The sequence below is a fragment of the Dreissena polymorpha genome, chromosome 3, assembly GCF_020536995.1.
Source record: "Dreissena polymorpha isolate Duluth1 chromosome 3, UMN_Dpol_1.0, whole genome shotgun sequence".
In the NCBI taxonomy this organism is placed as follows: domain Eukaryota; kingdom Metazoa; phylum Mollusca; class Bivalvia; order Myida; family Dreissenidae; genus Dreissena; species Dreissena polymorpha.
The window spans coordinates 90,194,256-90,219,226 of record NC_068357.1 but is presented as its reverse complement, the minus strand read 5'-3'; the positions used below and the strand labels follow the sequence as shown (position 1 = coordinate 90,219,226).

At 37.3% G+C, this 24,971-nt stretch overlaps 1 protein-coding gene across 5 annotated transcripts; it reads left to right on the top strand.

Moving 5' to 3' along the window:
* On the top strand, positions 1-24,800 carry LOC127875243 (protein-cysteine N-palmitoyltransferase HHAT-like). 5 transcript variants are annotated; one of them, XM_052420143.1, is made up of 12 exons: positions 1-38; positions 410-455; positions 922-1,064; positions 2,055-2,230; positions 6,660-6,854; positions 7,633-7,792; positions 8,575-8,735; positions 14,221-14,543; positions 14,887-14,922; positions 19,196-19,397; positions 21,959-22,103; positions 24,547-24,800. In XM_052420143.1, the coding sequence occupies exons 3-12, from the start codon at positions 938-940 to the stop codon at positions 24,654-24,656; spliced, it is 1,635 nt and encodes a 544-aa protein (XP_052276103.1). In that variant the 5' UTR covers positions 1-38; positions 410-455; positions 922-937; the 3' UTR covers positions 24,657-24,800. The 5 variants fall into 5 exon arrangements, with proteins under 5 accessions (XP_052276103.1, XP_052276106.1, XP_052276102.1 ...); XM_052420146.1 differs by having other exon boundaries at positions 18-38; positions 410-511; XM_052420142.1 differs by lacking the exon at positions 1-38 and having other exon boundaries at positions 47-455.
* The last annotated feature ends 171 nt before the right edge of the window (positions 24,801-24,971 follow it).

Genomic DNA, 24,971 nt, shown 5'->3' with positions numbered 1-24,971 from the left:
GTTACTCCGCTTTGTATGGAGTGGGTCATGGTTTACTACAATCGCAAATTCTCGGCCCTTTCCGTCAAACATCGGATAAGTACCTCGAAGGAGATAGTATGAATACACATTTCGGAAGCGGTATTGTGGTCTACCTACGCGGGCCTACGCGAATCAAAATTACATAGTAAAAACAAACATGGCCGGTTTTGCGAGTTGTTTACATTTTGCAAAGATGAAAATGGGGATTTTCTATGCTCTGAAGCCAGAGCAAGTACAAACTCTACAGGAATTATGGACGCCATCGTTGTTATTGTTTTTGTTGTTGTAACATTCTTAGAATGGTATCACGTGGGCGGACTACTTTCAACCCGTATTTCTCCCGAGTCCGATTATAATAATCTGCGAGGGGTACCGAATGGGTTTACTATTGTGGGAGACTAAAATATACGCAACCCGGATCTGAATAATCCCCCGTGAGTCAGCTTGTGGTTTAGCGTACAAATACGTTTAATACAGGCATTTATAAAAGGCGTGTACATTTATTTAAAAACATCATTCAGGTAAGACGAGTTGTAGTAATAAAATACGGTCACATATTTCGGATTCTTCGTTTCGGACACATATTGAGTACGTTGTAGGTTTCTGTTGGCGTTGCGTAGAGATAAGTTTATTCAATAAGGCTTAGAAAACACGAAACAATAGAATGAACAAGTGATCCAGTTATTTGTGCACGGCAAGTTAATAATAATTGGAATAAATAATGTGTTACCATTTCATGTAACTGATGAACATTCACATCTGACATGATTAATTATATACAGTACAGTACATTTACCATATGATTCAGTATATATTATCAGTCATTTCAATGGGAAACATAACTGTTTGGTGTTTTCAAAGCAGATGGTCTTAGATTCTTAATCCTTATTTGTTCTTCAGGATACATGTTTGGACAATGACACCAAAATCCCAGAGCGACAGATGGGTCTCCTACCTCAGTGTATATGAACGGGCAACATATCTCTTCATCACCATTGTTGCAGTGATTTACATTTGCTACCATGTTTACACAGATTCATTAAGTAAGTCTAAACCTCAGTCATTAAAATGACATCCACTTCTAGATTGCATACATATATTAGTAATGCCAACATGGCTTTAAACTCAATTGTGAGATGATGGAATAATGTTTGTTTAATAATTGCATGCTTTATTAAATGTTACCAGCTACAGCCAGTAGCAGTTTAATATAAAAAGTGAATTCAGATTAACACATAAAGGTCTTACCTCTCATGTCATGATTAAATAATCCTTTCAATAGTCTGATCAATTTACATATATACAGTGATTATATTTTTTTTATAAAGTACCGGAAAACAACACTTACCCAATAAGGAAAAAATGCAAATTTCAATAAAATTATTGTGAAATGTATGTGTATTTCGAAGTTTTAGGTCCTTACGCGCATTATGCTGCATTATGTGTGTACCTGAAGTGTGTCCCCCACACTTATGAATTAACTAGACTCAAAAAAGTTGCAACTTATTTCTGAATTAAAGCTGTATCCAGCTATTGACATGTTACTAAAAGATTTTAAATTGTGCAGTGTTCTAACGTTGTGGGTGGGGTTTGGGGGAAGCTGAGTACCCTGATGAAATACCACCTGTCCGGTATGGTTACCACCAACCAAACTCACTTGTTTCTGGAAACGGGTTTGAACCCACGTGGGCCATTTTAGAAGCATGTGTACCAACAACTGCATTTAACCAGACAGCCCAATAATTATAATAAACATAATAAGAGGCTATATATTGGCAAACAGTAGTAACCACTATAAAACTGCACATCAAAGGCCTTCTTTTGGATTCATAGATAAACTATTGAGTTGTGATAATCACTTAAATTGGGAATATGAAACATGTCTTGCGCATTTCTTTTCATGTATTCAGAAATATTCATTATTAAAATTAAAATATCGTGCCATCTTATAAGGAATTTAATCCACATTTTCATTGTGAGCAATTTAATCCACATTTTCATTGTGAGCAATGTCTACTAATTGTTTGTTCCAGGATACGATGGTATTCTCAATTTGTACGACTTCGCCCCAGGATGGAGCTTTCTTGGACGAGAACAGGACATCTCTGACTTTGAGTGGCATTATTGGTTCAACAAATTCTGGGCTATTTCTCCATGGTATTTGGGACACATTTGTCTCAGCAAAATCATGGAAAATCATAGTTTCAGAGTATGTTTTTTTTATCGGGAATACATTGTTATTTACTTTATCAGTTTAAACATATTAGACAGGATTGTTTTACTTGTGTTGCCTAGATGTCTGTGTAGTTGAGAGCCCTTCAGTAGTTGAGGGAGGGAATCATCCATGAGCAGGGTTCATCAATGGACGCTTTATCACCTAAAAAAAATTGTAACACTTTGAAAAGATCTAAATCTCAATACCATAGTGCTGCTCACTCCTTTTCAGTTTTTTACAATGCCATATAGATGACATTAATTCCTCTTTTTTATGCCACCCTTTGAAGAAGAGGGGGTATATTGTTTTGCACATGTCGGACCGTGGGTCAGTCCGTCCATCAGATGGTTTCCAGATGATAACTCAAGAACGCTTAGGCCTAGGATCATGAAACTTCATAGGTACATTGATCATGATTGGCAGATGACCCCTATTGATTTTCAGGTCACCAGGTCAAAGGTCAAGGTCCAGTGACTTGAAATAGTAAAATAGTTTCTGGATGATAACTCAAGAATGCTTACGCTTAGGATCATGAAACTTCATAGGATCATTGATCATGACTTGCAGATGACCCCTAATAATTTTCAGGTCACTAGTTCAAAGGTCAAGGTCACAGTGACTTGAAACAGTATAATGGTTTCCTGATGATAACTCAAGAATAATTAGAGGTCATGGTCACAGTGACTCAAAACAGTAAAATGGTTTCAGGATGATAACTAAAAAATGCTTACGCCTAGGATCATGAAACTTCATAGGTACATTGTTCATGACTGGCATATGACCCTATTGATTTTCAGGTCACTATGTCAAAGGTCATGGTCACAGTGACAATAAACGTATTCACACAATGGCTGCCACTACAACTGACAGCCCATATGGGGGGCATGCATGTTTTACAAACAGCCCTTGTTTGTTTATTAGCTCATCTATTTTTTGAAAAAAAATTATGAGCTATTGTCATCACCTTGGCGTCAGCGTCGGCGTTGGCGTCCGGTTAAGTTTTGCATTTAGGTCCACTTTTCTCAGAAAGTATCAATGCAATTGCATTCAAACTTGGTACACTTACTTACTATCATGAGGGGACTGGGCAGGCAAAGTTAGATAACTCTGGCGTGCATTTTGACAGAATTATGTGCCCTTTTTATACTTAGAAAATTGAAAATTTTGGTTTAGTTTTGCGTTTAGGTCCACTTTTCTCAGTGAGTATCAATGCTATTGCATTCAAACTTGTTACACTTACTTACTATCATGAGGGGACTGGGCAGGCAAAGTTAGATAACTCTGGCATGCATTTTGACAGAATTATGTGCCCTTTTTATACTTAGAAAATTGAAATTTTTGGTTAAGTTTTGTGTTTAGGTCCATTTTATTCCTTAAGCATCAAAGCTATTGCTTTCATACTTGCAACACTTACTAACTTTCATAAGGGGACTGTGCAGGCAAAGTAATGTAACTCTGACTGGCATTTTGACAGAATTATGTGCCCTTTTTATACTTAGAAAATTGAAAATTTGATTAAGTTTTGTGTTTAGGTCCACTTTATTCCTACAGTATCAAAGCTTTTGCTTTCATACTTGCAACACTTATTAACTATATAAGGGGACCGTGCAGGCAAAGTTATGTAACTCTGACTGGCATTTGGACGGAATTATGGGCCCTTTATACTTAGAAAATTTGGTTAAGATTTATGTTTTGGTCCACTTTACCCCTAAAGTATCATAGATATTGCTTTCATACTTGGAACACTCAAAAACTATCATAAGGGTACAGTAAAAGGACAAGTTGCATAACTCTGGTTGTCATTGTTACGGAATTATGGCCCTTTTTTGACTTAGTACCTTCTAATATATGGTTAAATTTTGTGTTTCGATCCACTTTACTTCTTAAGTATCAAGGCTATTGCTTTCAAACTTCAAATACTTTCATGCTATCATGAGGTTACTGTACCTTGCAAGTTGAATTTTACCTTGACCTTTGAATGACCTTGACTCTCAAGGTCAAATTATTAAATTTTGCTAAAATTGCCATAACTTCTTTGTTTATGATTAGATTTGATTGATACTTTGACGAAACTACTCTTACCTGACATACCACAATAGACTCCACCCAAACCGTCCCCCGTGCCCTCCCCCCCCTCCCCCATCCCCCCCCACCTCCCCCCCCCCTATTTTTTTATTTTTTTTAATATCATCTCACAAATGACCACCACACCCTCACACTATACCCCCACCCCACCCCCCCCAATTATTATTATTTTTTTTTAAGATCATCTCACAAATTACCACCACACCCTCACACTATACCCCACCCCCATCGCACCCAAAAAATCCCCCCCCCTCGCCCTTCCCCCCACCCCCCCCCCCCCCCCCCGCCCCCGATTTTTTTTTTTTTTCGCTTTTTTGGAAGATAATGTAATAAATGTCCACAACCCCACACTATACACCCCTCTTTACTCCACCCCTCCCTCCTTTGTGATTGAAAATGAGAGTCCCTTCACCTTTAAAAAGAAAATAGATGAGCGGTCTGCACCCGCAAGGCGGTGCTCTTGTTTTTTACTTGCACTCGTCTTTTTATTGGCTGACCTGAGCACAAAGTTCTCATGGTGAGCTTTTGTGATTGCCTTTTGTCCGTTGTGTGTTGTGCTGTGTCAACATTTGCCTTGTTGACATTTAAGAGGCCACATTTATTTCCTGCTCTTGAATGAAACTTAGTCAAAAGATTTGTCCCAATGATATCTTGAATGAGTTCAAAAAGGGTTCGGTTTGATTGAAAAACATGGCTGTCTGGGGGCGGGGCATTTTTCATTACATGACTATAGTAAAACGTTGTTAACACTCTAGAAGCCACAGTTGTTGTCTGATCTTAATGATACATTGTTAGAACATTTGTCCCAAAGATATTTTTGATGATTACAAAAACGGTTCTGGTTGGTTGAAAAACATGGCCGCCAGGGAGCGGGGCATTTGTCCTGATATGGCTATTTTAAAACCTTGTTAAGTTACACTTTAAAAGTCACATTCCAGTCTTTAGTGAATTTTTTTAGACCATTTTTGTAATGATTTCTTGGATAAGTTAAAAATTGTAACGTTCTGATGAAAAGCATGGCCACCAAAGGGGGGAGGGGCATTTTTCTAATATGGCTAGAGTAAATCCTTGTAAAAACTCTAAAAGTCACATTTATAGTTTAATCTTCATGACACTTGGTCAGAACATTTGTTCTAATGATATCTTTGGCTGCACAGAACAGGTCAGTTCCTTTGTATCTCAGGTGAGAGACTTTGGGCCTTTCAGGCCCTCTTGTTTCTATCTCAATCCCTCAACATACTAACTCAAGGGAACGAGTAAGCTGTGTCGTTGGAAAGATTTACTATGTCGAGGGAACCAGATAAAAAAAGGGGAGTGCATAACTAAGTTAAAGAGGAGTGATATGAAAAAAAGAGCGATGCAGTAAAGAAAGGAGTGGTGCATTAAACAAAGGAGGAGAGAATTTTAGTTAACTCGAGAGAACGAGTTACTAACTCATGGGAGAAATGTAGCTATGTCCTGGGTACAACTTACTAAGTCGAGAGAAGAAGATAGAAAAAAGAGAAGTGCAAAACTAAATGAATCAGTGGTGCAGTACATTATTTTGTTTTCTCAACTTTTATATTTTGTTTTCTTGCCTTTTTCTTTTTCTTTTACAATTCAAATGAACAGATTATTCAAATATTTGGAGGGAAATCTTGTTAGTATTGCGCTCCTCTTTTTTCTGTCTTGTTCTCTCGACGTAGTGGTTCCCACAAAATAGCTAACTCGTTCTCTCCTCCCTTTATTAATGCACCCCTTCTTTCTTTATTGCACTGCTCTTTTTTTCATTGCACTTCTCTTTTTTTTCCCATCTCATTCCCTTGACTAAGTAAGGCGTAACCACGACATAGCTAGCTCTTTTGCAAGAGTTAGTAAGTCATTCCCTTGAATAATAATGTTGTGGGAACAAGATAGAAAAGAGAGGAGTGAATGTCACTTCTATGCCATCGTAGTTTTCTCTCCTTATGCCCCAAGAATGATTTGAATACGTATTTTAAATTCGTTTACACTTTAATTGTCCCCTACCGGTTTCACCGGAGGGGACTTCTGGTTTGCGCTCTGTGTGTCTGTCAGTCTGTCTGTCTGTCAGTCCGTCACACTTTTCTGAATCCTGCGATAACTTTAAAAGTTCTTCATATTTTTTTATGGAACTTGAAACATGGATAAATGGCAATATGGACATTATGCACGTCATTTCATTTTGTTCCTACGTAAAAAATTCTGGTTGCTATGGCAACATATATTTATATAAAAAATCTGACAATTGTGGAGCTGGTAGGGGACATGGTTTGCTTGGCAATAGTCTTGTTATTATTGATATGTTTGAGTCAGATGAATTACATTGTATTTTTTTCAGAGTAAGAAGTTCGTATACACTGTGTACAGTTTTGTGGCCCTCTCTAAGCTGGTTGGCTGGCAGATAGTTGTGCTCATTCTGGTTCACGCTGCTGTGATGTTTGTCGCGTCCCTTTCAGAGTGGCCTTCCTTGGTGTGGATTGCCTCCCTTGCACTTCTCTCTACCCTGAATCTGGAGGCCTGCGTTAATGTTATGGTTTGTGAGTTGTGATGTTGAACATTTATACATGTATAGAATTGAACTCAACAAAACAATTTTTGTGCCTAGCTTGCAATATGGTTTGAATATTATGATTTCTACTGTTTGGGTCATTGGTTTTTAGCTACCAAGATTTGATGACACTTAATAGTTATTTTGCTTGCAGTTATCTTTAAAGATGATATGTGATCTAAAAGGAATGTTAAGGAAAACAAATTTTGCACACCATGTACCAAATGCTTTATGAGGGAAAAAAACAAAACACTTTCAATAATGAGCAGCGCTCTGTGAAAACGGAGTTAAATGCATGGGCATAAAGTATGGTCCCAGATTCGCCCGTGCAGTCTACACAGGCTAATCAGGGACGACTTTTTCTGCCTAAACTTGATTTTACCTAAGAAGAGACTTTCTTGGAATGCAAAATATTGTAAAAGCAGAAGGTGTCATCCCTGATAAGTGTTGTCCCAGATTACACCGTGCAGTCTGCACAGGCTAATTAGGGATGACAGTTTCTGCCTAAACTTAATTTAAGCTAAGAAGAGACTTTTTTTAATGAAAAATATCATAAAAGTGGAAAGTGTAGTCCCTGATAAGCCTGTGGACACTGCACAGGCTTGTCTGGGACAACACTTTATGCACATCCATTAAACCCCTTTTTCAAATAACACGGCCAATATAAATGATATATAGGAACCAGAGTTTTCAGGTTATGTGTTTCAATCATGGTAGTTATTTGAATTAAGGCCAAAATCTGATTTCATCTTTCTACCCACAGAAAGGTTTCCTCGAAGGTGACGACGAAGACACGCTGTATTATCTTCTGATGTTCACAATTGCATTAAGCAACATTCGGTTAACCAGCTTCTTTCTGGAGAGGTGTTGGCAAAGAAATAAGAAATATTCTAATCCAACTTCTGATAGACCTAAAGACGACAGTAAGCTAAGTACTACTGTTATACATGTACATTTCAACCTCATGTCAGTGCTTGCTGTTTTGATTTATTTTTAATTTTGTATTTTATTAAATATATCCAAATTATGAAAATTGCAGTGGAGAATACTTATTGTGGAGAATACTTTTTATGCTCCCCTTCGAAGAAGAAGGGGTATATTGTTTTGCACATGTCGGTTGGTCGGTCTGTCCGTCGGTCAGTCGGTCCACCAAATAGTTTCCGGATGATAACTCAAGAACGCTTAGGCCTAGGATCATGAAACTTCATAGGTACATTGATCATGACTGGCAGATGACCCCTATAGATTTTCAGGTCACTAGGTCAAAGGTCAAGGTCACAGTGACTCAAAACAGTAAAATGGTTTCCTGATGATAACACAAGAACACTAGCGCCTACGATCATGAAACTTCATATTGATTGTCAGGTCAAAGGTCAAGGTCACAGTAACTCGAAACAGTAAAATTTCCGGATGATAACTCAAGAATACTTAGGCCTAGTATCACAAAATTTCATAGGTACATTGATCATGACTGGCAGATGACCCTTATTGATTTTCAGGTCACTAGGTAAAAGGTCACAGTGATTGAAGCAGTAAAATGGTTTCTAACGTATTCACTGACACACCATGGCTGCCACTACAACTGAAAGCCCATTGGGGGGGCATGCGTGTTTTACAAACAGCCCTTGTTTAACATATTGTAAATATTGCTCACTCCTACTAATTGTGCACTGAGGCTACATCTTTTTATTTCATTATCTGGCAGCCTTGACCTCTGAGGATTCCATATACATCCAGCGTGGTGTAGAAGTTCAAGGTCAATCAGAAGTCATGGGTTACAGTTTTAGTGACGTTGTGTTCTACGTGATGTACCTTCCACTGTTCTTTACTGGACCAATTCTCACCTATGACCTCTTTAGAAAACAGGTATTAAACATAGATCAAGCATTTTAGTGTACGATGTATTTGCAATAGTTTCATATTAAAGAATATTGCTTGTTTTGATGAATTAATTTCCACACATTGTTGTATCACTTGTTAGTTGAAAGTCTTTTATAATAATAACATGACATCAATTTTTAGCTCGACTATTATGTATGAAATATATATAGTGGAGCTATCCTACTCACCTTGGCGTCGGCGTATCCGTTAGCGTTTGCGTGCAAATGTTAAAGTTTTCGTACTACCCCAATTATTTTCATTGTCCCTTGACATATTGCTTTCATATTTTGCATACTTGTTTACCAACATGACCCCAACATATGAATAAGAGCAGACAACTCTACAAAGCATTTTGTCATAATTATGGCCCCTTTTCCACTTAGAATATGCAGCAAATGTAAAAGTTTTCGTACTATCCCATTTATTTTCATTGTCCCTTGACATATTGCTTTCATATTTTGCATACTTATTTACCAACATCCCCCCAACCTATAATCAAGAGCAGACAACTCTATCAAGCATTTTGTCATAATTATTGCCCCTTTTATACTTAGAATATGCATATTATTGATAAATCTATGTTAAAGTTTGCGTACTACCCCAAATATTTCCTATATCCTTTGACATATTGTTTTTATATGTTGCATTCTTGTTTACCAACATGACCCCAACCTATAAACAAGAGCAGACCACTGTATCAAGCATTCTTACATAATTATGGCCCCTTTTACACTTAGATAATTGAACATTTTGATTAAATTGCCATAACTTCTTTATTTATGATCACATTTTATTATTACTTTGACAAAACAACACTTACCTGAATACCACAATGGATTCCACCCAAACAATACCCCACACCCCTACCCAGAATCCCTCCCCCCCCCCAATTTTTTTTAAACATCATCTAATTAATTACCACACCCCACATTATACCCCCCTCTCACCCCCACCCCCCTACCCCCCCCCCCAATTTTTTTTCAACATTATCTCATAAATTACCACACCCCAAATTATACCCCCCACTCATCCCCCCTACCCACCCCCTACTCCCCCCCCCCAAAAAAAATAATTTGTTTTTCCTTTTTTTATTTTTGAAAGATTGTCTAATCTTTCACTATAGTTGGTGACATATTGTTTTTGCCCTGTCTGTTGGTTGGTTGGTCTGTTGGTTGGTTGGTTGGTCTGTTGGTTTGCGCCAACTTTAACATTTGCAATATTTTTTGCAATATTGAAGATAGCATCTTGATATTTGGCATGCATATGTATCTCATATGTATGTGGGTCAAAATCGCTCATTTAATGTACACTTTTGCATTATTTCAATATTCAAGATAGCAACTTGATATTTGGCATGCATGTGTATCTCATGGAGCTGCACATTTTGAGTGGTGAAAGGTCAATGTCATCCTTCAAGGTCAGAGGTCAAAATTATGTGGACAAAATTGCTCATTTTATGAGTACTTTTGCAATATTGAAGATAGCAACTTGATATTTGGCATGCATGTGTATCTCATAGAGCTGCACATTTTGAGTGGTGAAAGGTCAAGGTCATCCTTCAAGGTCAGAGGTCAAATATATGTGGCCCAAATCGCTTATTTCATGAATACTTTTGCAATATTGAAGATAGCAACTTGATATTTGGCATGCATGTGTATCTCATGGAGCTGCACATTTTGAGTGGTGAAAGGTCAAGGTCATCCTTCAAGGTCAAATATATGGGTCAAAATTGCTCATGAATGTCACTTCTGCAATATTGAAGCTAGCAATTTTATATTTGAAATGCATGTGTATCTCATGGAGCTGCACATTTTGAGTGGTGAAGGGTCAAGGTCAAGGTCATCCTTCAAGGTCAAACATCATATAGGGAGATATTGTGTTTCACAAACACATCTTGTTTTTCCTTTTTTTATTTTTGAAAGATCGTCTAATAAATTATTGAATATAAACAATTTCCCCATGATGGCTTACGTTATTCTGTCAAGCACTCGAATAGTCGAGCGCTGTCCTCTGACAGCTCTTGTTATCTTATTTTGTGGGTCTGGAAAACATATGAGTCCCGCTCTTGAAAAAAAGTGCTTAATGCATGTGAGTAAAGGGTCCTTCCAGATTAGCCGGTGTGGTCTGCACTGTCTTTTCAGAGACATCACTTTCTTTCTAGACTAGATTTTGTTTAGAAAACATTTCTTTAAAAAAATTAGTATATAAAAAACAAAAAATGTTGTCTCTAATTAGCCTCTGCAGTCTGCACGTGTATTAAACCCCGTTGTCCCTGATCATGGCTCAAATAATATAATAATTAGTAAGCCTAGCACAAAATTATCCTTAAACAATTGGTATAGGGGACATCTCCTGAGACTGCTGGCATCAGTATGATGTCCACAAGTTGTGGGTTCTTGTAAAGGTGTACACAAACACCATGCAGCAAGTGACAATTTTCGTTTTGCTTTGACCTTAAAGCAACCATACCTGTATATATATATAGTGGAACAGTAAATAAGTTAAAATAAACGTTGACTTACAATGTACATAGTCTTAAGCTCCATCTGTTGTCAACATGTATTTTTATCCCCAAGCTTTTCAGAGAAAAAGTGGGATTATGTGGTTATCTCCGCCGTCAGTCCATCCGTCCTGGCCACTATCTCCTCCTACACTATTAGCACTAGAACCTTGAAACGTACACACGTGGTAGCTATGAGCATATGTGCGACGGTGACAGCGACAGAATTTTGATCTGACTCCTGGGTCAAAAGTTATGGAGATTGGGGTGGGGCCGGTTCAGAGATTTTCGTGCAACCGTGATTCCAGAAAGGCTCATAACTACTGTGTCCCTTCAGATATTGCTTTCAAATTTGGTATGCATGTGTATCTAGACAACACCTTTCCATGCGCATGCAACTTTTTACCCCTATTACCTTGACCTTGAACTTGAGGTCAGCATTCAGGTTTTGAAATCTGCGACCTCGATTAAAAAAAGACGCATAACTACTGTGTCCCTTCAGATAATGCTTTCATATTTGGTATGCATGTGTATCTAGACAACACCTTTCCATGTGCATACAATTTTTGACCCCTGTGACATTGACCTTGAACTTGAGGTCAGCGTTAAGGTTTCGATAACTGCGACCACGATTCGAAAAAGGCTCATAAGAACTGTGTCCCTTCAGATATTGCTTTCATATTTGGTATGCATGTGTATCTTGCCAGCACCTTTCCATGCGCATACAATTTTTCACCTCTGTGACCTTGAACTTGAGGTTAGCGTTCAGATTTCGAAATCTGCGACCGCGATTGGCAAAAGGCTCATAAGAACTGTGTCCCTTCAGATATTGCTTACATATTTGGTACGCATGTTTATCTGGACAACACCTTTCCATGCGCATAAAAAATTTAACTTGGGGTCCGCGTTCAGGTTTCGAAAACTGTGACCGCGATTAAATAAAAGCTCATTACGTCTGTGTCCCTTCAGATATTGCTTTCATATTTGGTACGCATGTGTACCTGGACAAGACCTTTCCAAGCCTATAACAAAATTTACCCCTGTGACCTTGACCTGGAACTTAGGGACCGTGTTTAGATTTTGAAATCTATTATGTGGTTATCTCCGCCGTCCGTCCTGGCCACTATCTCCTCCTACACAATTAGCACTAGAAGCTTGAAACTTACACACATGGTAGCTATGAGCATATGTAGAACAGTGCACTATTTGGAATTTTGATCTGACCCCTGGGTAAAAAAATATGGGGGTGTGGATCGGGCCGGGTCAGAGATTTTCGCTAATTTATTTAGGTTATTTTACATTAACTTCTTCATTTCTACACCGATTTACTTCAAATTGATACTGTACATCTCTTATGACAATATTGTCAATCTCAACTATGCATGGCCCCATTACCAACCCTGGTGCGCCCCTGGGTCAAACATGGGTAGTGAGGATACGCGTCGGCCTCTGTCGCGCCATTTCTAGTTCCGGCATGTGGTAGTAAAAAAAGATCACATATTGCAGCGAAAACTATTTTAGGATTTTTACTTTCACTTTGAACCTAATGTGCTATGCTGTTTGAATAAACAGAAAATAAGCACATCGTTTAACTGTACTTGGACCAAAAGCTCCAAAACATTTGCTCATGTTTAAAGTGAAACTGATTCTAGCCACCTCTACATATAAATGAGTGTTTTTTACTCACGCAAATTTATCCTAGCAAATTTATCCTAGCGGATAGATCTTTTTCTCGGCTCTAGGAGAAGTGCCCCCCCCCCCCGGAGAACTGCCCTTCCAAAGATTTTTCACTGGGCGGAGAACGTGTGTGTTTCAGAGTTTATTTACAGGTCCTACTGGCCTCTTCACGAGGTTACGGTAGCCCGACCTGCCCCTGTGACCTCTCAGGAGAAAAAGATTAATTTTAGAGTCAAAGTAGGTCATATTTACCCCGGTTTCCCGGGTATTCGCCAAATACTTTAATAGGGGGGCGGAGAACTGCCCCCTCACTTTTTTTTATAGGGCGGAGAACTGCCCCCCTGCTGATTAATAAGGGGCGGATAACTGCCCCCCCTGTCAGAATTGATGACCCGGAGAAGTGCCCCCTAATTAAAGAAATTTCGCGGCGATATATAAAGCGAGTATTATAATGACAATAACACCAGTAAGTTTCTTGCTATAATGTCTGGAAATTGAGTGAAATTTCAAAAGTAATATAAAGTTGTACAAGTAATAAAAGTTATAAAACGGCAAAAAAATACCCGCCATCTTGATAGTCACGTGATTTTCGTCTATGTGAACAAAGAAAAACAAGTCACTTTTTGTTAATAAAAAGTTTTCGCGGCTGAATTATTTGATATTTTCCCCGTAATTAAAACAAACAATTAGCATGCAATTTAATCCATCCTTATGCAAGCTGAAAACAATAATTTATTTGTTTGTTTTCGACAATTACGGAATTGGACGGTTCAATTTAATAAACCCGTATGCGGCTTTATTCAAAGCTAACAAGTTCTTAACAATTAAAGTCGGTCCGGTCTACCAATTAAAAGATTAAAAGATCGCGGTGCTTATCGTCTACGGTAACAAGTTCTCAGCCAGTCAGTTGAGTTCTTTTGGCCATTTCGGCCATTTTTTTAATGTACTGTAGTGTGCTGGATTGCTAGATAGTGATCATCATAAAAGATTTGACGCATGAATGTTTTTGATTCAAACTTCTTAAATATAAGCTCATTCCTGTTTTTTGTGTGTGTTTTGAAGAATATTTTTGTGGATGTTAGATACTAAATGTTACGCATCTTGGTGTTTTATTTCGTTTTCTTCTTTTGGAAATACCTCATTATCTTCATAGCGACTGCAAGATTTTGTTGTACTTCAATATGTCCAACTTTATATAGTTATAAAAATCAATACAAAGTTTTTAAACAGAAAAACGTTTTTAAAAATTATTGCGTTTTCTTTCGCTCGCGGAATGTGTTTTTCTATTTTCAGCTCAATGAAGCGAGAGCTAAAATGACCTCAGTACCAAATGGACGAATATGTTTGCGAGTGTTGCGATTCATATCATGGGCGTACTTCAACGAATTTATCCTTCATTACTTCTACTTCCATGCGCTTCAGAGCCGCATTCAAGTGCTTGACAACGTGTCCAAATTTACTTTGGCGGGCCTGGGCTTTTGTCACGGTCAGTTTTTCATGCTAAAGTATCACGTAATGTTTGGCTACCCAGGAACGGTGGCAAGGTTTGACAACCTTGAGGCCCCGGATGGACCTAAGTGCATCTCCTATATTTACCTTTATTCCGATATGTGGAAGTAAGTTTGATTTTATTAATGTTTCAAAGTTTCAAACATTTTTTTTATCGAATGCTTGTATGTTAACGTTAAATGGTTTATGTCCGAGAAGTGACCGCGTGAATTCATTAATCTATTTTGCTCTATTATAGTTTGATTAAAAAAGTTGTAAAAATCTTGAAATAAACCCGAGAGTAATTCCGAATTTAACACCCATTGTTTACCTGATTTTAACGGATTTTAACACATACGTTTAACTTGGTTCGCACGTAGTTTTATTTTATCCGATTAATTGAGTTTCCCTTTTTAATTCTCACATCAAAATATGTTATTCATACTGCTGAAAATGTGTTACGATTTGCAGGTTCTTTGACAGAGGGCTTTACAGTTTCTTGAAAAGGTTTGAATTATAATTGATTTACTTAAAGGAACTTGTTCTCACCGTAAACGCCGTCAAGTGACAAATTTTAATCACGGATTTGTATAGCTTAATTATAATAACAAGAATAGAATTTGAGAAAGAAAAATGTTTTTCTTAACGGGGCTCGTACTTGTTTCGTTGTGATTAAAGGGCTATAGCCTGATCGTCTGGACCATGCGCACTGGTACATATGGGAATGCATTTTATACTTGGTATATGTGGTCCCCCTTTTATAACAAAATATAACGAAAACAGTAGAATCATCCCAAATTATTTAATCGTTTCGCGTCTGTAACGCGTCATAATTTGTATATATTTCAAACGATGATATTTCATTAACGAAGGTTTATTTTCCGCATATGAGCCTAAGTCATAAGCGGTGTTTCGCTCCTTGATTGCGGTGTTTCGCTCCTTGATTGCGGTGTTTCGCTCCTTGATTCAATTCGTTCTTTTATTTTCTGAATCTGTGGCAAACAGTTGGAAAAATGTCATTTCGACAATCTGCGACCATGTGCCTTTTAACATATTGTTATTCCGAAATACATTTGTCAGGAACAGTTTAATTGTTTAAGATAATGATCAATAATACATTGCTATACAATCGAAAATAGATTACAATGCTATCGAAAACTAAGACCAATTGTATAGGTGATTCCATTCTTATAAGAATGTATGGGTCTTAGTGTTTTTCCCAGGAGGGCAAAGGGGCATGGCGCATTACTTTCAAAAAGGGCATTTTAGCGCGCAGTTTAGGCAAAAAAGGGCAAAAACGTTCCATGTTATTTGCTTCACGAAGCAGTTGTGGAAAAAATAACATATAAACAAGCACATTTAATGGTAATAGATGTATTTAACTTACTATGATTTATATTAATATATTTACCTTGCAATGTACATTTAAGTTCCATGCTGTTTCAATAAACTGTACAGCACGACAAACATAATAAAGCAATATATGCATATGAATCTGATTATACACAGATCCACTAACATATAAATGAAACCATGTTTTTTTTATCCCATTTTCTAACAATAATCTCGACAGATGTTTAAAATAACATTGCGAGTAAATTGATCGCTAACAATATGCAAACACTCGTTTCCGTGACATACATCCACCGAGTAGATTACAAATAAATAAATAATGTTGTTGCTATCTAAAACATTTTTATGCATCGTTGATTATCACAGACATTTCATTTATTCCTTCTTAATGTATAATCTCCATCGTTAGTTCGATCGTTTACGACGTTATTTGCCATTTTTGCCGAGTCACAATTTAATTCTGTATAGTCCGCCATGTTGATAAAATGTCAAATGATGTAAGCGACAGGTGAGCATAGCCACAGGTGGAAGTAACGTACCCAGGATAGTATTTTTCATATATATATTTTTTAGGAGCCCAATATATTCAAATTAATGTATAAAATCATGTTTAATGAGAAAAAATTGACAAAGAGCCATGAAAAAAAAAATCCCCACCCTCTGATATTGGAATTATAACAAGGTCATTAACTAGACTTTATTATAGATCTGTCTTCGTGGGCCGCAAAAATGTCAAAAATAGCTTTAATCCAAAGCATCCCTTGATCCTACTATGGGTAATTGAACAACCTTTCAAGAAAAGTTAACTTCAAAAATATCTGTCCAGCCGTTAACTCACAGTCGGTCGAAAACCGAGCAATATTTCGAGTCCGTTTGTCAACACGAATAAATCTTCTACAGATTTTCAAACAATATTTTTTAGTTTTTGCCCCTTAATCGATAGCTCCCGTCCTATTCCTTTGAAACAACGAAGCGTGTCAAATAATGCATGCATATGCAACCACTTACCCCTAAAAACTTATTCCAAAACAATCAGAATGAAAAGTAATTTCCATTTATTCACATTTATTAAAACATCGTTGTTGTTGTTGATTGCATATTTATGTGCCTGGCTCTGTCAGTGTAATTCACTGCTAAGCCGGGTTCAAGAGCGGGCTTCTTTCGTTTTCAAGTAAATCAAATTTAGAGTTAAAACAGTTGTTGCAAAGAAAATATAACATTTTGGAATTAGTTTTTAGGGGTAAGTGGTTGCATATGCATGCATTATTTGACTAGCTTCGTTGTTTCAAAGGAATAGGACGCGAGCTATCGATTAAGAGGCAAAAACTCAAAAATATTGTTTGAAAGTATGTAGAAGATTTATTCGGGTTGACAAACGGACTCGAAATATTGCTCGTTTTTTGACCGACTGTGAGTTAACGGCTTGACCGATATTTTTGAAGTTAACTTTTTTTGAAAGGTTGTCCAATTGCCCATAGGAGGATCAATGGATGCTTTTGATTAAAGCTACTTTTGACATTTTTGCGGCCAGCGAAGACAGGTCTATGATAAATTCTAGTTAACGACCTTGTTATGATACCAATATCAGAGGGTCGGGATTTTTTTTTCATGGCTCTTTGTCATTTTTTTCTCATTAAACATGATTTTATATATTTATTTGAATATATTGGGCTCCAAAAAAAAATACTATCCAGGGTACGTTACTTCCACCTGTGAGCATAGCAACGTTAAATCGTATACGCGATTCGTATTTTGTTAAATTGGTATACGTCTCGGTAATTATTGAAATAATTAGATCTAATTATCTTTAAGACGAAATCGATAAAGAATAAATTTGTTTGTGAATTTAAAAGTAATTATGCGTAAAAAAATATGTTTTGATATAACTGAATAATGCATGCAAAGCACAATTACCACAAGAATAACATCGAGTTTTTTATCAAATGTCTCCGAAGTAATGATTATATCGTGGAGGAGTACACATTGCCGAGCGAAAAGTGCGCTTGGTATAACATAGCCTCCGGCATTATCGATTGATACTGCCACGGGGTTATTCACGCATGACTTATTCACAGCTTTGGGGCAGCCAGTAAGACCTAATCGAGCACTGTTATAGATTAAATCTGCTCAATTAAATATACTAGTAGTCGATTAGACGTTGACGCCTCTCGAGTAAATCAAGCACAGTCACAGTCACAGACAATCAAGGAAGCTGATTTTGCGGACCAAGTTAGATCGTAAGGCAAATTTCGTGGCGAAATTTGCCTTTGAAAAAAAGGGCGCGTGGCGAAATGTGCCTTTAAAAGGGGCAGCGTGGCGATCCGGGAGGGCGGCGTGGCTTTTCGCCACGCTAAAATGGCCTGGGAAAAACACTACGGTCTTCTTATTACCCTTTCGAGTCCGTGCTGCTTTTACATTGTCTAGCTAAAATATGGCGTTTGTTTAATGACTTATCAAAAACACATCAACTTCGGATAGCACATGACATTGCGTTAGAAGTCAGATATTTATTTGTATTATTATGTAGTGAAAACTTATATTTGTGAAAGCGATAACTGTCGAAAACTAAGCAAAGCTTCATTGATTTTGCCGAAAATCTGAGATACTGACTAAAAGCGCAACATATACATTTTACCGGTATATCGTAAACATTCATGAATGACATTTAAACGTGTTCTCTGTGATGCCCCGTAAATGTGTTCGAATGGCATAATGGACTTTTATTTGTAAACGATTAGAAACATATAATAAAATGTAATTTTCTAATGTGTGCAACGGGTTACTCGAAAAGTCTTCTAATGACGGAGATATGAAAATTTAAAAACTATTAAAGCAGATCGTTAACTTGCGGGCCATGGTATTTTAGTGCATCATTTCCTGTTTTGCACATACAACTAAAAGAACTGTTGATAGAGTCGTGAAACTGTATAAACATGTTAATGCCATTTGCCTATGTAAACCTGTTTTGTGAGAAGTATTTTTTATCAGCGCGGTAAAGGCCATTTTTTGCACTTTATATTCATTTTTATCAACACATGTTTAATTTGCGTATTCGGCTTAAACGGCTAAAACGGAGATCTGTGACACACGCATAATGTGGCTGCATACATGTCTTGTGGATACATATCTTGTTATTAATTTCTTATAAAATATTCGGAACCATTAACACAAGTATTAACGACAAATTAAATACTGATCAGTCCTTTAACTTAAGAGGTAAATAAAATTGTTGATATTTTAAGCAACATTATTTAGGTATAACATTTTAGAATTATTTATTGTGCAGTATACATTCACAAGTTTATATTGTAAACAAATTTTAAACAATATTTGTATTCGAACGTTACCTGTTGTTTGCCTTAACGATCGTTGAAGGTTAGAAGTAACATCACACACCTTAACGGCGATATACGTTATACAATTGCAGGTACATATATATCCCTTGCGGCGGGTCTAAGGAAGGATTTCTTAGGCAGGTCATCGGGTCTCTGATGTGTTTCATGTATATATTCTACTGGCATGGTGCGGAGTACTACATACTGCTGTTCATTCTACTCAACTATGCTGGAGTGTCGCTGGAAATATTCGGAGCACTGATTTGTCGAACGACGGTGGTGAAGCGCTTAGAAGTAAATGATTCTTAACTTCTTTTTTCCGTTTATTAGCGTACACGTTTTTTTGTCAAAATCATGTGCGTTCGCTGTTTGGTCAACACCAATGTGTGCGCGCTGTTTGATTAACATCACGTGCGTTTGCTGTTTGGTTAACTTTAACGTGCGTTTGCTTTTTGCTGAACACCAAATTTCGTTTTAATTATCCCCACGCTTTTTGAAAAGCGTGGGAATATTGTGGTTATCTCCGCCGTCTGCCCGTCCGTCCTGGCCACTATCTCCTCCTACTGTACACTATAAGCACTAGAACACTGAAACTTACACACATGGTAGCTATGAGCATATGTGCGACCCTGCACTTTTTGGAATTTTTATCTGACCCTGGGTCAAAAGTTATGGGGTTTGGGTTGGGGTAGGGCCGGCTCAGAGATTTTCACTCATTTGTATGCCCCCGGTATGGTGCATCGGCCATAACTTTTTCAATATGGAAGATATCAACTTGATATTTGGCATGCATGTTTATCTCATGGAGTTGCAAATTTTGAGTGGTGAAAGGTCAATGTCATCGTTCAAGGTCAAAGGTCAAAAAAACAAATCCAAGGGAAGTAATAAGCTTTAAAGGGAGGTAAGTATTGAACCTGCCAAATGATAAAAAACAATCAAAGCAGCGCAGGAGGGGGCATTGTGTTTCTGACAAACACATCTCTTGTTTTATGTTATTTTACATTAACTTCTTCATTTCTACACCAATTCACTTCCAATTGATACTGAACATCTATTATGACAATACGGTCAGATTAAACTATGCTTGGCCTTATTGCCAACCATGGGGTGCCCCCTGGGTCAAACATGCGGCATGGAGATATGCGTCGGTCTCTGTCGCGCCATTTCTAGTTGCACATATTATGAGTTTTGGTTTAAACATATTTATTACGGAATGCATTTACATGAATTACATACACAGTAATATTTTGATTGACCAGGAAGCTATCAAAGCTTATTGAAAGTAGTTCCATAATTTTTTAACAAAACGCTCTTTGGTAATTGTGTGCATAACCTCTATTTGTCATGTATGATGCTATATAATTCTACATTTATATTAATATTACATACTCCATAATCACCACCGCCAACACCACGATCACCACCACCACCAACATCATCAACCCTTCCATCACCGTTCTCCCAACACAGTATCATCATCGTCTCATCATCTCTTTATTCGACTTTTCTCTGAATAGTCCAAGCTATACTAGTCAACCACATGTCAGCGATAGCGTTGGCGTCCGCGCTTTGCACTGGCTATGGTCAACCTGCAGCTTCTTAATAGCATCGTTTCTATTGTATTGAAACTGACCAAATGTGCAAGTGGTCATTATGTGAAGTCACTTACCTAGCTGCATTACTATGACCTGCAACAAAGACCTATCAATATACATGTATATTGATAGGTCTTTGCCTGCAATTAGCAGAATTATACCCTTTTTGACATACACAAAAATCAGTTCTAAACGTTGATCAAATTAAAGAGGCCATTAATCAGATTGACGAAAAAAAGAAAAGTTCTAAAATACCGTATTGGTTTACAATTATTAGTTTATATTGATTAACGTATCCAATGCGGTGAATCACGTGGTCAGATTTGAGAGAAAATTGCCGCCGATGCCTCGATTCAATGGAGAAATTGAGTCTTCAAACAGGTGCATCTACCTTATTACTTACTTGTTTTTAATCGGATAACGCTAACCATAGGGCCAGCCGGAAGCGGTTTCGGCGAGTATCAACCGTTTTCATCTGAGTGTGGAGATAACTCTGGAATATTTCGCGATTTCAGGAAAACAGATTTTCAAAAGATCTATTTCGGCTCTCGACAAGTTCCAATGTTCGTATAGCATTGTACTGTTATGTTAATTTTTGTATGATTAATATTTGCAAAATCTCATAGTTTTTTAAATTTAATCTGAATAGCAATACGTAGCATTATTGATATATACATATAGGTCAATTATAGGTACCAGATGTAAATGAGCGGGAAAACATATTTTGCGAATAACAACTAATAGCCTCTTTTCATAACCTTTTCAGGACCTTGTACTGCTTATAAGGGTCATATAATAGTGAAATTGTCTGGTTTCAGCATGTTTATAATTATATTTAAGACAGAACAACGATAGTTTCAATCGTGTTTCCTCATACAACAACTTCAGAAAAGTATATTGACCGTTCTTTGGGGCTCTATGCATGTGCGTAAAGTGTCGTCCAAGATTAGCCCGTGCAGTCTGCACATATAAGGGACGTCACTAACCCTTACATGTGATATTCTTTTAAGACACTTCCTTTAAAAAAACATTTCTTTGAAAGTGGAAGGTGTCGTCCCAGATTAGCTTATGTGGACTGCACAGGCTAATCTAGGACGACACTGCTAACATGCATTAAGCCCGTTTTCCCGAAGCGCATCTTATACGTATAGGAAATTCTACAGTGACGCCACATTTTCTCAGATCTCAACATCCTGCTCATGTATTTCGATTCTTATATACTGAGGTTTCCATCTGACACCGACTTTCCATACATTTCAGACAGATATCCTGTCAAGAGCCATGGTTCAGCGCGTCCACGGCATGTTCTCCATTCCCATCTTTCTCATGAGCTGTATCTCGGTCTTCTGCTTCTTCGGTGGTAAAGAGGTCGGCTATCTCTTCTACCGCAGGCTTATACTCGACAGTAAGTGGATCTTATGAGTCCAGTTCTGGGGAAACTGGGCTGAATGCTGCGTGTGCGTAAAATGTCGTCACTAATTAGTCCGTGCAGTCTGCACAGGCTTATCAGGAGCGACACCTTTCACCTACACTGGATTTTATTCAGAACATACCTTCTTTAGTCGAAAGATTCAATAAAAAACGGAACGTGTCGTCCCTGATTTGCATATGCGGACTGCACATGCAGCAAGTCCGGTTTTCCTAGAACAAGGCACATTTTTTATGGCAAAATATCTACTCCAAATGACTTCAAATACGAAATCAGTATGTGTCGTTTCATGACAAACCTGCAACGGTGTTGTCATTTGTTTTCAAAACCCAGCATTATCGGCATATTTGCTAAAGGTGCACGTGCAGGTTGTGATATAAGAATAAAGATTCATAGCGATATATGTATACACCATTTCAAGTGATGTATGGATTTTCCTTTAAACAAGTAAAGCTTTATTACAAATTGATGTTTTATGAATTGATTGATTTATACATTTTTATGGAAGAGAACATTATATTATGCGACACGCTTTTTTCTTAAAGGTATTTCAATGTTCTTTTTTCTACGATGACGTCTATAAAGTCCGTTGTAAACAAATTATTATGCTGATATAACCAGAGTGTTTCTATGGCAGCGCTACACACCAGTATACGCGCGCATGCGATGTCAGTAACATTCGCTTCGCGTCGTAGACAGCAACTGCGTCTGACAACTAGCAAAGCTTTTTGGCAAGAAATAGTCTCGTGTTGGTTTACAGGTGTTGTCAACGTCACTTGCGAGCACATATGTGTGCTTTTTCGTTATTCCCGATATCTCACATTTGGTTTATTAATACTGACGTTACACTGGTTTCCGAGGATACACAACTGTTACAATATACATAGTATGTTGGTTTATAAAAGATTTTCAGTAGTTAATTGCCTGTTTACATAACCCTGAAATTCATAAATTAAGTTTAAATTATGTAAGTAAATTGATATATTTTGTAATACTCGTTTTATAAATACTTTAATTGTTCCGCAACTGGCAGTGAAAACTATTTTAAATGTACCGGTTTAAATGTTTTTGACAGACGCCTACATTATTGGACGTTTCAAAATTTCACCGTTTATTTAATAATAATAATATTAATAATATAATAATTAATAATATTCACGCAAGCGTTGTCTTGCATGTCGCCAATTTGATTGCATTGTTTGTTACGTATTTCATACAGCGCAGCCAAAACTTTACTCAGAAAGGCATAAAATTCAACCAACATTATTGATTTGAACTTACTAAGAAACATTTAAGGCACCAACTTAAAAACAATATGTTTACAATAACATGTTTCCCACGAGCATCAGATGAATGATCGTCAGTAGACAACTTGATGTCAAAACAACTGTCAACTGTCCTTGTTTCTTTTGGTTTACTAGGTGTGTTCGTTATTGATGGTCTTCTCGTGAAATAATGACCCCTTTAGCCATGCTAACAAATATAATATATATTATATGAATTAACACATGCATTGAAACTTAGAGCATTTATTTGTATTCTTCGTAAATATTGACAAACAATTAAATGTGTTGACACCGGAAGCGATAGACGAGGCATGGTTTTGTTTGTTTTAAGATCCATTTTGTGATTTCTTTATAGCTAATTGAAGCTACTTGCATGTTTAATCGTAAACTTAGAAATGGTATTGCAGTACTTTGAACGAAAATATATGGACCGCGCTCTGCGAAAAGGGTGTTTAATGCATGTGCGTAAAGTGCCGTCCCAGATTAGCCGGTGCAGTCCGCACATGCTAACCAGGGACGACACTTTCAGCTTTTATGATATTTTTCGGTTAAAGAAAGTCTCTTCTTAGCAAAAATCAAGTTTAAGCGAAAAGTATCGTCATTGATTAGCCTGTGCGGGCTGCACAGGTTGATCTATCGCGACACTTTACGCACATGCATTAAACCCCATTTGCACAGAGCACGGCTCATATGTGTGTATCATGTTTTCCATGTAATTGCTGCTTCAAGGTGGTACTGATCTACACGCAACACGAAGCTGAATGTGACTTTTTCACATAACGCACACTAATGAATTGGCCGTTCCAAGGCGGTGACCCTATTTAAAATTGTTTTGTGAAAAAAAGCTGATATGCTGTTTTGAATTTACTTGATAAGAACAGGATTTTATCTTCAGATACAGTTTCTCGATGTTCACTGCTTGCTGTATTGAAACCTTTTGATTTAAGATGCACATGCTGTTTTTCTAATTTATTTCTATGGAAGTTGTTAAATATTTTAGTACAATGTAGTTGCAATAAAGGTGTTATGTCACCGTTGTATTTGGAATGGTTTTTGTTTACACACGTAACTTTATATTTCAGGCACTGTTAGTTCCTGGTTTTTTTATTGACACAGGTTGCTTACTGTTTCAGATAATCTTAGTTCATGGCTATTACTTATCTTTCTGGTGTTCTGCGCGATACAAAACGCCATCGAGGTGAACAAATGGCTTCAGAGGAGGCAGAAACTCAAAACAAACTGAAACGTTTAATGAGTCTCGTTCTGCGAGGCTCAAGTGATGAATCTGTTTGCTTTCCTTTGTATTGTGCTGCTTAATTTTTGTTAAATTGATATGTAGGTGTTAATGCATTTACTGTTAAATTATAAATATATTGTCATTATCAAATGCTATGGCTCTTCATAAATTACTTTTAGTATTGCATCAGTAGAATACTGCCATCTCCCAAGAGAAATAATTTTAAATGTGCAATTAATCATCTGAAGCAACTGTACACTGCAGTTGATGAAAATGATGCGTTCATTACCAGTTATTTATTGAAACACTATTAGACAAAGG

Bases quoted from the DNA above. Each gene is read 5' to 3' on its own strand.
- LOC127875243 (XM_052420143.1), top strand. From the start codon at position 938: ATGACACCAAAATCCCAGAGCGACAGATGGGTCTCCTACCTCAGTGTA. The intron at 7,793-8,574 runs GTAAGCTAAGTA...ATTATCTGGCAG, and splicing joins TGATAGACCTAAAGACGACA to CCTTGACCTCTGAGGATTCC. The intron at 8,736-14,220 runs GTATTAAACATA...TTCTATTTTCAG, and splicing joins ATGACCTCTTTAGAAAACAG to CTCAATGAAGCGAGAGCTAA.